At 49.7% G+C, this 13,678-nt stretch overlaps 1 protein-coding gene across 3 annotated transcripts in view; it reads right to left on the bottom strand.

Moving 5' to 3' along the window:
- Window positions 1-13,678, bottom strand: part of PRRT4 (proline rich transmembrane protein 4) — a 40,495-nt gene that overhangs the window by 15,131 nt on the left and 11,686 nt on the right. For all 3 annotated transcript variants that reach the window (XM_089527290.1, XM_089527289.1, XM_089527291.1), the window contains exons 2-3: window positions 6,593-7,322; window positions 4,697-4,777 (exon numbers count right to left, since the gene is read on the bottom strand). In XM_089527290.1, the coding sequence (XP_089383416.1) occupies window positions 4,697-4,777; window positions 6,593-7,274 (763 nt within the window). In that variant the 5' untranslated portion in view covers window positions 7,275-7,322. The remainder of the gene's footprint in view (window positions 1-4,696; window positions 4,778-6,592; window positions 7,323-13,678) is intronic.

Genomic DNA, 13,678 nt, shown 5'->3' with positions numbered 1-13,678 from the left:
TCCTCATAGGGCTTCATGGTTTCCAGACCCTTCACCATTTTAGTCGCCCTCCTTTGGACACATGGCTCCAGTTTCTCAATGTACTTTTTGAATTGTGGTGCCCAGAACTGGACACAGGATTATTGCAGATGAGTCCTGACCAGAGCAGAATACAGTGGGACTATTACTTCCCTTGGTTTAGACACTATACTTCTATTGATGCAGCCTAAAATCGCATTGGGCTTGTTAGCTGCCGCATTGCACTGTTGACTCATGTTCAACTTGTGGTCTACTAGGACTCCTAGATTCCTTATGGATGTGTATGGTGTATTTTTATCTTTGATGCCACATTTTTAAACGATGTTGCCCTTTTAAAATCGACGGTCCTTTAATAAGTGACCTTGTTTAATTATCTTTTAACCTTCTCATCACTGCATTGTCTTGGTTTAATTTTGTTGTAAGCTGCCTTGCCTCCCACATCAGAAAAAAAGGGCAGGATACTGTTGTTTGAGCATTGGACTGTGACTCTGGAGACCAGGGTTCGAATCCCAGTTCCGCCATGAAACCCACTGGGTGACCTTGGGTATGAAGTCACACTCTCTCAGCCTCAGAGGATGTTAATGGAAGAAACGTGCCAAGAAAACCTCATGATAGGTTTACCATAGGGTCGCCATAAGCTGGAAACAACTTGAAGGTGCACAATACACACACTTATTAAGAAAGTAAACAAATGCATCAGGTGTTCCCCTTCCACTGGCGCTGCTGTCTGGATCCTATGGATCAGCCCCAGCTGGAAGAGACCCAGGGAATTAAGTGTGGAGCGGTGGTTTGCCAGCCCAGAGGGAAATCCCATTGATCCGGTGGGTCTGCTCTAGCTGGAACTAATCAATAGGAAACAGGCGTACCATTCTGCATGAACTATTTGGGCCAAACTGGAGGCATCCCTGATTCTGGAGATGGATGGAATCTCTTATAAAACGGCTGATGTTCTCAGAGCTTCCCCAGCAGACAGTGGGGCTAGGATCGTTTGCATGACCTTTGGGGGCATTGAGATGACCTCCGAATGCCCACCTGCTGCTCTGTGCCCATGGCCTGGAACCAGAGCTGGACTGTAGAAGGTGAGGAAGAAAGGGCACAGGGCTTGTCAAGGTATGCTGGGATGCATAGCCCTTTCATGACTGACAAAGGTGTGATAAGCTACAGGTGTTGCTGTGTTGCCATGAATGTCACCACCTGAGACAGATGTTCTTGTATAGCCTTGCTTAATTGGGAAAGTCCAGGTGGCTGCAATGTAAGGGATTGAACTGTAAATACTGTGTGTCTTTGGGGAGGGTTTTTCCTTTTGCCTTCCCTATCTGTCTCTCTGTCTGAAACTAGATGTTGTGTTATGTTCTCACTGCTATGTTTATTATTTGCTTCCTAAAATCCTAGAAGTGTAGAATTGGAAGAGACCCCCAAGAAGGGCCCTGATCCAGTCCAACCCCATTTTTCTGCCATGCAGGAACTCACCAACAAAGCATCCCTGACAGATGGCCATCCAGCCTCTGCTTAAAGACCTCCAAAGAAGGAGACTCCACTATAATCTCCAAGGAAGGAGCCCTGATTCTCAGGAAGTTCCTCCTAATGTTGAGCTGGAATCTCTTTTCCCGTAGCTTGCATCCATTGTTCCAAATCCTATTCTTTGCAGCAGCAGAAAACAATCTTGCTCCATCCTCAACATGACATCCCTTCAAATATTTATTATTGCTGTTAGGAACTTCCTCCTAATGTTGAGCTGGAATCTCTTTTTCTGTAGGTTGCATCTATTGCTCTAAGACCTACTCTCTGGAGCAGCAGAAAACAAGTTTGCTCCATCCTCAATGTGACATTCCTCCAAAACTCAAAACTTGAATGGGGCACATGCATGCGGGGGGCATGCCCCATTGGGGTTAATGGCGGTCACCCCTCTGAGGATTTTCAAGTCCACAGATTTCAAGTCTGCGGACTTGAAGGGGCGACTGTATGCCTCTGTGTGCCATTTTATACCGAACAGGGCTACTTTGGCAAACACAGTGGACTAAGTGGCCTCTGGGCTGCGCAGCTTGGAGAGATGCCAAGGGCCAACCCAGATCTCTGGAAATGGGCACCAGAGAGGAGGATGGAAGAGGGCATCCTTGAAAACCTGGGCACCTGGGCACTGCCTGTCTTCCTCCATCAGAGCCTCCACACAATGAAGGCTCTCAGTGGAGTGACAAGGTCACCAGGTGGAACCACTGTGCCAGGCCCCAGGCGTTTGGATGGCAATGTTGGGCTGCCTAGACATTAATGCCACTTGGCAACCCATCAGCCAGGATGGGCAGAGCCCTGTCAGAGGGCTGACAGCCATGAATTGCTTCTCCCATTGAGGAGAGGGCTGGTGTATATGTGTGCTTGCGTGTGCGCATGTCCTTGTGTGTGCATGTCTCCTTTGTACCTGTCCATCCATCCCTCTGGACTTAACTGGAGGCTCTCCAGACAGGCACCCCTTGCCCAAGGCAGACCCACAAAAAGTGGCATCAAAAGTGGCAGAGGCACCAAAAGGTTGGCATTAACCATTTGTTGGTTGGCATTAGTTTAAAGAATTAGTCAGGACCCAGCAAAATGCAAATGAAAACTACCCAGGTTCAGGGGGTTCCCAGCAAGCAATGGATCTCTAATTAATCCTCCTTGCCTATCCTCCCTCCATGAAGCCTTGTCATTTGCAACTGAACAAGACACAGATTAACATGGAAATTGCTTCCTCTCAAGCCAGGGCCACACTGTGTGTGTGTGTGTGTGTGTGTGTGTGTGTGTGTGTGCACGTGCGCACGCACACACAACTTTCTTCCATGCCAGCGTTCTCTGACGATGCCAGCCGCAGGTGCTGCCGGTGAAACGTCAGGATAAACTCTTCCAGAACGTGGCACAGAGCCTGAAAAACCCACAAAAAACTGCCACAGAATTACTTTTGGCTATTCCTTTGTTCCTTTGGTAATAGGGGTATAATGACGTTACGTTTCAAAAGCAATTCATAACAAACAGGAGCAAAGTTACTTTAGTGTCAAAAAGTGAAAACAGTGTATATATAGCATCCCAAACACTCTGCAGAAATAATCCACTCTGAGTCCACTTTAACTCCCCTGGATCAAGGCTAGGGAATTCTGGGACCTGTAGTTTTGTGAGACACTTAGGCCCTGTACAGATTGGCCTGAAAGGCTGGCCTGGGGGCAGAGTCCGGGTGTCGCATCCAGATGAGGCATGCCCTGACTCCGCCCCCAGGATGCCATGATGCCATGTGCTGCTCCACACGGCGCATGGCATCATGATGCTCCTACAACGCTGCATCCATAGAACACAGCTCCTTTTTGCGCCCTTGAAAGGCTGGATTGGGGCTGCGGTGTGCGGTTGGCACAGCCCCAGTTGGACTGGGATTGTCAAGCCCCTCTGTCTTCTCTGTCAGAGGGCTCTGGTGCCACAATAAACTACAATTCCCAGCATTCCCTAACACTGAGCCAGTCTCAGAGGAGGAGGAGGAGGAGGATGCAGCTCCTCTAGTGCAAGGGGAAATTGAGGCTCCACCAGGTCCTGATCCTGCTCTGCCAGATCCCAGCTGCGATCTCCCAGCCCCAGAGGAGGAGGCTCAGCCAGGTCCTAGTGCTGGTGGGAATCCTCCTGAGGTGACTCCGGGGAAGAGCCAAGCCTGGAGGTGCCTTCCTTTAAGCAACGCAGGGCTGAGGGTGCTTGCCTGCGTCGGTCCAGGAGAACTGCTGAGAGACAACTGGCAAACAAGAAGAGAGTTTCCTACTTAACCACCTGGCAGACACCAACTCAGGGCCAGAGTGTATTGCACGATCCTTTGGTGTGACTGCTGCCTGCACTGGCTCCCTGTATCTTGACTCCTTGTTGCCTTGACTCTTGACTTTGGAACGGACTGGACTATTGCTACCTTCTGGCTGACCTGACCCTGGACTGGACTGACTATTGAGACCTCTCTTATCCTGACTTCGGCTTGGCTTTCGGTTTGCTTTCTCTCTTTCTCCCTTCAAGGTTTGGGGAATACTTCCAGCTCCTTATTGGCGTGTGTCTGTGAGTGCTGGCCGCAGCCCAGGACAGCCGGGTACGTTAAAGCGGTCTCGAACTGGATTATCTCCACAGTGCATTTAGGACCCTATGTTTAAATGTTTCTTTTTAATGGCACTTTAAGGGGCACCTTTGATGGACGCTTTTCAAATCTTATTGCATTCTCTGATCAATCCTGGAGCAGCTATGGAAACCCTCAGAGTGCCCTTGTTCAAGTCACACTCTCTCAGCCTTAAAGGATGGCAAAGCCGCTTGCAGAAATCTTGCCAAGAAACCTTTGTGAGAGGATCGCCTTGGGGTTGCCGTAAGTCGGAAACGACTCGAAAGCACACAACAGAGCAGCAACAACAGCTCCTTCCACAGCTGTTGTGAACTCTCTGGTGAACTCACACTCTGGTTCCTTTGCACAACTCCCTGGGCAGCCCCATTTTTCTGCATTTGCCATCTGCCAGGCTCCAGCCCCTTCCTTCCCCATTGCCCCCGACCCACCCATTATTCCCCCAGCTTCCACCAAATGGATCCGTCCAACCTGATAAATTTTGGGGAGGGGGGTCACCACTGAGAAGGGAAGACCAGAGAGCCCCAAGTCCCCTCTTTTTGGCAGAGGCCCAGCCCCCTTTCGGAGACCCCTTTCCCTCACCTGAGGTTGTGGGGGGCTCCTCGGTGCTGTTCCACTCGGGGGGCTCCCACATCTTGGGGGGCAGTGTGGCTCCAAAGAAACCTGGGCAGAGAAGAGAGGGATGGAAATGGGGAGGGGGCTTTCAGTGGGGTTGGCCAGTTCCTATCCCCCCGCAGCACCCACGGAAATCCTGAGACCCCTGAGAGAGGAGAGCCAATGGGGGCACCTTCTTTGCCAAGGTGGGGGCTCATTTGAGATGGAACATCCGGAGGGGGATGGCCCAAAAGTAATATCCAGGTGCGCAGCTGCAGGGGCCTTGCTCCCTCCGCCCCGCATGAAGTGTTCCTTCATTCCCCAAATTTCTAGCATTGCAAAGTGTGTGGCACCGAAAACGTTTCCCCTCCAAAGCCCTCTGCCTTTGGCTGCGTTGGCCTTCCTTGGGTCCCTCTGCCTCCTGCTTTCCTCCAAAGGCTTTTTACAGGTTTTACTGGTTTTAACTGCCCTCGTCTCTCCTCATTTGTGGCTCTGACTTTTGCGGGTTTCACTATTCATGGATTTGATTCATATGTTCTCTCTAGGAATATCTAGGTCCTCCTCCAGCACAACTCTATGGTCAACTTTAACCAAAAGTTGCACTAAGGACCTATAGAGATTCCTAGAGAGAATACTCTACTAGGCCTTTGTAGCTCCTCCATCACAATTCTATGGTCAGTGCCTGGCGATGTCTACCATAGAGTTGCCCTGGAGGACCTAGAGGTTCCCAGAGAGGTGTTCTTTCAGGTAAAAAGATCACGTTTCTGCTATCTGTGGTTTTTCCACGGCGGTCCTACGCCTCTGACCCCAGCGAATGGGGCACGGGGAGTGTATGTGTTTTAACTTATGTTGTAATATTAATAATGTTTAATTACTTTTTCACTTTCGTAATTAACATTTTTTACTTCTGCCTTTTTATATTATTCTGTCGTTTAAATACTTGTAACCCGCCTTGAATCCCTTTGTGGAATATAAATCCTAGAAAGAAATACATATTTCCTTCCAGCGTCTGACCTGAATTTCTCAATTTTCGACTGAAGTTTTCCATTTATTGCAACGCCGGAAATTTGTGCGGCTGAAGGATAATTCTTATTTGGGAGGGATGCATTCGTTTTGCTCCTCCCACAAATGGTGCAACTAAGATCACTCTCACGCATACATACCATCATAGCCCTTTGGTACCACTTTAACTGCCATCCTGGCTCCAGCTCAAGGCATCTTGGGAGCTGCACTAATGTCACCCGTAAATCACAGTTCCCAGATAGCAATGAGTGTCATGCTAATAGCTGTGACATAAACAACTAGCAAAATTAAAAGTATACCTTCAAATTACAATATCATATGCGCCACCTAAATGTATGTATATATGCATAGGGAAGACTGGGTTAAAATGTGATGTTTTCACAGAAAGTTTAAAAAAATAATTGTTTTTAAAAATTCAATTTTTTTTTTAAAAAATTAAATTTAAAATGTTGAAATTGTAATTGTAAAACATTCTGGGGTCTCTCCTTTGTCCTCCCACCGAGCTTCACATGACTCCCACCATCTTTTAAAGCCTTTGGAAGGGAAGCTTTAGATGAATGCCGCAGCCCGTTTCTGCCAAAGAGTAGGTGTTAGAGGAGCGGTGGGGTCACCCCCCACTTTTAGGGTGTCACTTGGTGTGGTCCATGCCCCCCGCACCCCTTTAGTGATGCCACTGGAGAAGGTCAAAGGTGATGGGGTGCATCAGATGACCCCAACCCTAGTGATGCCACTGGCCTTAGGGTGGCCATAAGTCAGAAGGACTTGAAGGCACACAACAACAACAGACAGACCCCCACCCCAATCCCCCACCCTCACACCCCTCCAGCTGTGAGCCATTTCTGTCCTGCAAAGGCTACTTACCAGGAGCCCCCAGCTTGCTGGCGATCTCTGAAATGCCCACGCTCAGCCTGGGGAGCAGCGGGTACCTCCTGCTGGTGCCACCATTGCTGCTGCTGCTGCCATTGGGACCCCCTTCCTTGCCCAGTCCGGCCGTCAAGTCAATGTCGATCTTGAACTCCAGCTCTTTGCCCCGGCCGTCCTCATTGTCCTCCGCATCCAGACCCTTGTCCACCAGCCTCGGCCAGAGGGAGAGGGGGGCGCGGGCAGTGGGGCCAGAGCCCAGAGAGGTCTCCCAGGGCCAGGCGCCGGGGCCTGAGGAAGGGGGATCCTCAGCCACTCCAGGACCCGGCCACCCAGAGCCACTCAGAGCCTCTGGCCAGAAGCGGCCGGACGGTGCCTTGGGGTGGCCGGAGGCTGCTGCCCGGGTGGGAGGCGGCCCTGGCCTGGCACTGGCCGCCCCGCTCCCCTCCCCCGGCCGACCCTTACCTTGGCTGCGCACCTTGATCTTGAAGTTGAGCCCCAGGTTGAGTGACAGGGCCGGGGCATCGCTGGACGTGGCCTGAGGAAGGGTGGGGGTCACCGGAGGGGCTGCCTTGGAAGCGCCAGGGCTCTGGGGTCCAGGGCTGGATGCATTTTCGGAGGTTGCCAGGGAGTGGTGGGCACGGAGGGGCAAGCAGAGCAGGAAGAGCGGCCAGGGCCACATTGGCCTCCGCTTCAGGGATCCCCAGCTGCAGCCACTTGCAAGAAGCACCTGGGAGGGAGGGAGGAAGGAAAAGAGGGTGGTCACTGGTCAGTCATAGCAGTCATCCATAATGGGGGCTGTGAGCCATGGGGTGGCTTAAGGACAAAAGACAGTTGTAGCGTCCCTCCTCTGAGGAAGCCCTGGAGCTAAGTCCATGAGGGTGAGGTGGTATTTGTAAAAAGAGTGTCTCTGAGCAAGGGCAGACTGCATCCCCTCTCCCTCACATACGTAAACAAACCCCAATTCCCAAATCCCACACAGGAGATGCACAGCTGGCCAATGCAAAGTGAGGGTGCGTCTGCACTGCACTTCCATACCACTTTTATTGCCACAGCTCCATCCTGTACAATCCTGGGCTTTGCACTTTGGGGGAGAGGCTCTGAAATTCTCTATTGTTGTTTATTGACTTCATTTATTTGCTGCCCAAAGTGGCTTTGGAAGTCTTTAAGCCCCTTCCCCCCAACTGCTCTATTCAAACTCTTTCACAGAATCGTGCAGCTGGAAGGCACCCCTTGGGTCATGCACTCCAGCCTCCTATGGGTTCCTATGGAGGAGCCCATACCTAAAGCAAGAGAGATGGAGGCCAGCCAACCTCTGCTCAAAGACCCCCATTTAAGGGGAGTCCACCATTCCCTGAAGCAGCCCCTTCCACTGTTGAACAGCTCAGACCTCTCAGGAAGTTCTTCCTAACGTTCAGCTTCCAAACAAGCTTGACCTCTATGAATCTAATACTGTATGATGTGCTTTGAAATATCATCCTAGCATCATAAGAGTTAGAAGGGCCAACAGGTTCAATCTGCTGCCCTCAGGGACGTAGCCAAGGGGGGGCCTTGGGGTCTGGTCCGGACCCCCCTTCCGTTAGATAAAATGAATGGTGCGTGCTTCTGCGCTGCCGCACCCAAGCCCCATGATGACGGTGGTACTTAGTCTGGACCCCTCCCCTTCCCAAAATCCTGGCTATGTCCCTGCTGCCCTCATCTCCCACTTTGGCCATGCGCTCACTGGGAGATTCTCAAAGTCGAGGAAGTTGAATGTCCATTTGCAATTCAAAGAAGATGCAAAAATTCAGTGGAGCCTGTGGCTTCACAAAGGAAGGAGACTGGATGGACTCCAAGGAAACACCTTCTTTGAGTTGCAGATGGACATTCAGTTTCCTTGCCTTTGAAAATCTCCCAGTGACCGCTTGGCCAAAAAAGGGCCTGCAGTCAGATAGCCCTCTCTACCATCTGAACTAAGGCAAGAAACAGGAAATGCAGTCCTAATGATGAAATTCTTCCACTTCTTTCTCCTGTTTGCCTGATGAATCATAGAATCATAGAATCATAGAGTTGGAAGAGACCACTAGGGCCATCCAGTCCAACCCCTTTATTCTGCCATGCAGGAAATCCAATTCAAAGCATCCCTGACAGATGGCCATCCAGCCTCTGTTTAAAGACCTCCAAGGAAGGAGACTCTATCACCCTCCGAGGAAGGAGTGCATTCCACTGTCGAACAGCCCTTACTGTCAGGAAGTTCCTCCTAATGTTCAGGTGGAATCTCTTTTCCTGGAGCTTGCATCCATTGTTCCGGGTCCTGTTCTCTGGAGCAGCAGAAAACAAGCTTGCTCCTCCTCAATATGACATCCTTTCAAATATTTAAACAGGGCTATCATATCACCTCTTAACCTTCTTTTCTCCAGGCTAAACATCCCCAGCTCCCTAAGTCGTTCCTCATAGGGCTTCATGGTTTCCAGACCCTTCACCATTTTTGTCGCCCTCCTTTGGACACATGGCTCCAGTTTCTCAATGTCCTTTCTGAATTGTGGTGCCCATGAAGAAGAAGCCAGCGTGACTTCAAAAGCTTGCAACATGTAACTGTGCATTTTGGTTGGCCCCATAAAGCTCTCGTTGTTTGGATGTTACTGGGTTTTCTCTATGGCCAACACGGCTGCCCTTGGAGGCTTCTTACATGAACACAGGAGCACAACAGAAGCCTGGGCAGTGTGTGTATGGAGTTTATCACACTGGGGCTAATTTCAGCATTCAAGAGAGATTAAATCACATTTAAAGCATCCTGCAAATAAAGCGAAAATGGTGAGCAATTGCACAAATGGTTATCACACACAATTGCGCAAATAAAGTGAAATCCATTGTCGCTGAAATCCTAAAAGTAAAAAGATGCACATTATTGCGACCACTGTCATGCTGGGTTTTGTGCAACGTCATGCGAAATCATTTTGGGTAGTTATGCAACTTTCCCGGGCGATTCACGGGATAAACTCCTGATTGCCTTCGTGTGATGAACTCCTTTGTTGTGCGGCAAAGTGGGGTCCTACTAGGAATCAGAAAGGAGACAAACTCCAAGTGCTCCAAGATGGCCAACTGTTTGCTCAGTGTTTATTCAGCGTTTAGAAAGCCCAAAGGGTTTTGGCCACAGCAGGCCTCCTTCGGGGGCTGGAAACAAATATAAATACACTTAGAATAAACATTGTAAAAGACAGGACAACACTCATCGTCTTATGATACAAAATTATTCCTGTAAACCTTATCGAAGTCAGACATACACTTTGAGAGAAATCACTGCAGCTGCACAACAGTTTATCCCTATGGCAGAGCCATAGGGACAAAGGGGCCGGCAGCACTGCATTTCCGTATCTAGGCATATATTCGAGATGACTTTGGAAAGGCATAACCGATGCGAAGTCTTGGGAGAAGAGGACACAGCGGCAACCGGTGCAACCTCTCCTGACAATTGCTCATTCTGTCCATGTCTTTATATAGCTACATTACATTCATACACATGTTCTCATGTATAAGTTCTCTGTCATAGTCAAATTAAAGACTGTAGGTCCACATCTTCATGTGAACCTACAGGCACCAAGGATTTCAGTTTTAGAATCCATTCTGTTTTCTTTAAAGTATGTTCTTTATTATTATTATAAATTCTTTCTGTGGCCCAAAATCAGAAATCAGCTGAATCATAAAATCATAGTTGGAAGAGACCGCAAGGGCCCTAATCCAGTCTAACCCCCTTCTTCTGCCATGCAGGAAATCTCAATCAAAGCACCCCCATTGACAGATGGCCATCCAGCCTCTGCTTAAAGACCTCCAAAGAAGAAGAGGTCACCACAATCTCCGGGGAAGGAGTGTCTTCCACTGTTGAACAGCCCTTACTCTCAGGAAGTCCCTCCTAATGTTGAGCTGGAATCTCTTTTCCTGCAGCTTCCATCCATTACTCCATTAGGTCCTGTTGTCTGGAGCAGCAGAAAACAAGCTTGCTTCCTCCTCAATATGACATTCCTTCAGATACTGAAACAGGGCTCTCATGTCTCCTCTTAACCTTCCCTTCTCCAGGCTAAACATCCCCAGCTCCCTCAGTCTCTCCTCATAGGGCTTCATGGTTTCCAGACCCTTCACCAGTTTAGTCGCTCTCCTTTGGACACATGGCTCCAGTTTCTCAATGTCCTTTTTAAATTGTGGTGCCCAGAACTGGACACAATATTCTAGGTGGGGCCTGACCAGAGCAGAATACAGTGGCACTATTACTTCTCTTGATCTAGACACTATACTTCTATTCATATTGAAGAGTGTTGCGTTCTACAAAATGACCGGCTAAAGGAGCTCATGCGCTTCCATTTTTGGCATTAGAGAGGGGCTGCCCTGTTCTGCGTTTTGTCGGTCTTCCTCGTTGGCATTTCTTGCACCCGGAACAGAACCTGAAAACACAAAATGTTGGCAGAAGGGTGCGATTTCATCACCCATGCTCCCTTCAGAGGAGGACTGGCCTCATTCGTCCCTCTCCCAGGCCTGCAGCCACCCTGGCCGTTACATGCCGTCCCATGCGCACGCACACACACACATTGGCCTGTTACAGACTGTCAAAATAAAGCTGCTTCAGGTCTTTTTGGAGGTATGTTGTTTAAACGATGCATGCATCCTAAGAATCCGGAAGCTGCACCAAAGCTGCACTCGAGTGCTTAGGAATGGAGTGTGGCTTTGGTGCGACCTCCGGACTCTTAGGACCCATGCATCGTTTAAATAGCATACCTCCAAAGAGACCCAAAGCAGCTTTATTTTGGCAGTCTGTAACAGGCCATTGTTTGCATTAAAACCCCCAAATTTAGCACACTCAATGGAAGGGTGCATTTCTCATCATTAGCAGCTTAGCCTTGAGGCCCACATCTTCCTATGGGAAGAGGCAGATACAAAGTGAGTCTCCCTCGTCTTTATCTCTTGGGACCAGAAATATTTGGGATTTTTAAAAAATACATTTTAATTTTAATTTTTGTATTTTGGAACATTTGCAGCCACATAATGAGAGGCCTTGGAGGTGGCACCCAAGTGCAAACATGACATTCATTTACATTCCGTGTGCACTTTACACACATACCCTGAAGCTAATTTTATGTACAATTTATAAAATCATTCGGTGCACAGAACAAAGTTTGTGTACACTGGACCATCAGAAAGCAAAGGTGACACTGCCTCAGCCACTTATGTTTTGAAATCCTAGGTAAGGGAGACTCTGCCTGTACCAGCAGCTGACCTTGCAGGGCTGTTGTTGTGATGGGGGACAAACCCAACAAAGAATGCCTCCCCCCTCCATCTGCCTGCAGCTTTTCCTCCAAGGCTCCATCCACGTCTTCTTTTTGGAAACCCCAAAACTTGCAAACCCAGAAGGCCAAAGCCCAAGTCAGAAGCAAAGGCAGCCCACTCCTGTGTGCCCTCAGTCCTGGCAATACATCGGAGAAAAACAGAACCAGGAAGGAGCTCAAATGTTTGCTGGGATGGCAATGAAGATCATTTGGGAGGGGAGGGAGATAAGATCCATAATACACGCACACACACACCCCACACCCCACAAAATGGACTCTTTCCTGGCCCAGAGCCATGCAAACAAGCACCAAAACCACCAGCATCATCAAAATTGGGGGAAGGCGCAGGCTTCTCTGAACACTGCAGAAACATCCCTTGAGTGCGGGTGCCACAATTTCTGTGTGCACAAGAGCCTGCATGGCATTGTGGTTTGAGTGCTGGACCATGACTCTGGAGACCAGGGTTCAATTCCCAGCTCAGTCATGAAACCCACAACACAACAACAAAAACAACAACTAGGGTGAGCAACTATATGGATGCGTCCCCTGCTCCAGGTTGCATCCCCACTGGGGGGGGGGGGGGTGTCATGGAACCAAACCCCAACAGATACCAAGGGCACACTGGTCTTTTAAGAACACATGGGAAATGTAGTCCAGCCAAATAAAGTTTCCAAACCTCTGCTTTGAACAGCATATCGAGTCCATTAGCAGTCGGCAGCAATGAGAGTCTAAGGATGCACAGCAGGGTTTGTGGGTCGCAGGGAGGGTTGGATTGTCAAGGCAATGCTCTCGCCCTGAGATTTCCCCCTTTGCCCTGAGGCCCAGAGGAGAGAGGCCTGGCCCTGGCCCAATGCTCCTTGCTGGCTGCTTACCAGCAAGGTCCCTTTGGCTTCCAAAGTGGCTCAGAGAGAGAATATTCAGGGGCCACTCCTGTGACATTGCCGCATTGCCACACACCAGAGTCGCACACGACAAACAACTTGGAAAGCAGCTCCCGGAAACTCACTTGGAGGAGCTTTCCCTGTTGAGAAGCCGCTGTGCAATCGATGTGACAAGGAGAGCAGGAGACGCGCGAGGGCCGTTTCTGCTCCATCCTCCAAACGGGAGAAGTGTCTCTTGATGGATGGATGGATGGACGGACGGATGGCAAGTCTTCTTCCTGCGGCGGGAGTGGAGATGCTCATGCACGGATTCACACTGAAGAAGAGTGGCAAGGAGACTCTCTCGGCTTCTCAGTCTCCCTGGATTAGGCTTGCAAGGAGGCACCAGAAATGACATCCCAAAGCCCCAGAGTCTCCTCCAAGCTCTGCCAGTCCAACTGGTGTCTTTTCAACCAGCCTGGCTGCGCTCCCTTGGGATGCAAGGATGAGCCCTGGTCCCAAGAGCATTCCTCTGTCTTTGATGCAGTTGCGGACTGCTGTCAAATCAACACTGACTAATGGAAACCCCATGAATGGGAGACCTCCAGGCCCCCCTGGCACCAGCAATGCCACTCAGGTCTTGCAAACTCAGAGCCACGGATTCCTTTGTGGAGCCAATCCACCTGCAATGCAGTTTCCTCTTTTCCTGCTCCCTTCCACCTTGCCAAGAAAAGGCCTTTTCTAGGACTTTTCGGGCCAAAGCAAAACAGCCTCAGTTCAGTCATCTTGGCTTGTAGGGAGTCTTGATTTGCTCTTTGACCCATTTATTTGTCTTTTGGGGCATCTAGGGTATCTGCAGAATGACACCCCAAAAGTTATGCCATTGGAAGACACTTCATTGGGAATGGATGGGGGTCAGGGATCTGTGCCCT

The sequence above is a fragment of the Sceloporus occidentalis genome, unplaced genomic scaffold (genome assembly GCF_023333645.1).
Source record: "Sceloporus occidentalis isolate IW3139 unplaced genomic scaffold, rSceOcc1.0.p SCAF_5, whole genome shotgun sequence".
Classification (NCBI taxonomy): domain Eukaryota; kingdom Metazoa; phylum Chordata; class Lepidosauria; order Squamata; family Phrynosomatidae; genus Sceloporus; species Sceloporus occidentalis.
The sequence above is the reverse complement of the archived record's forward strand: the minus strand, read 5'-3'. Positions and strand labels throughout refer to the sequence as shown.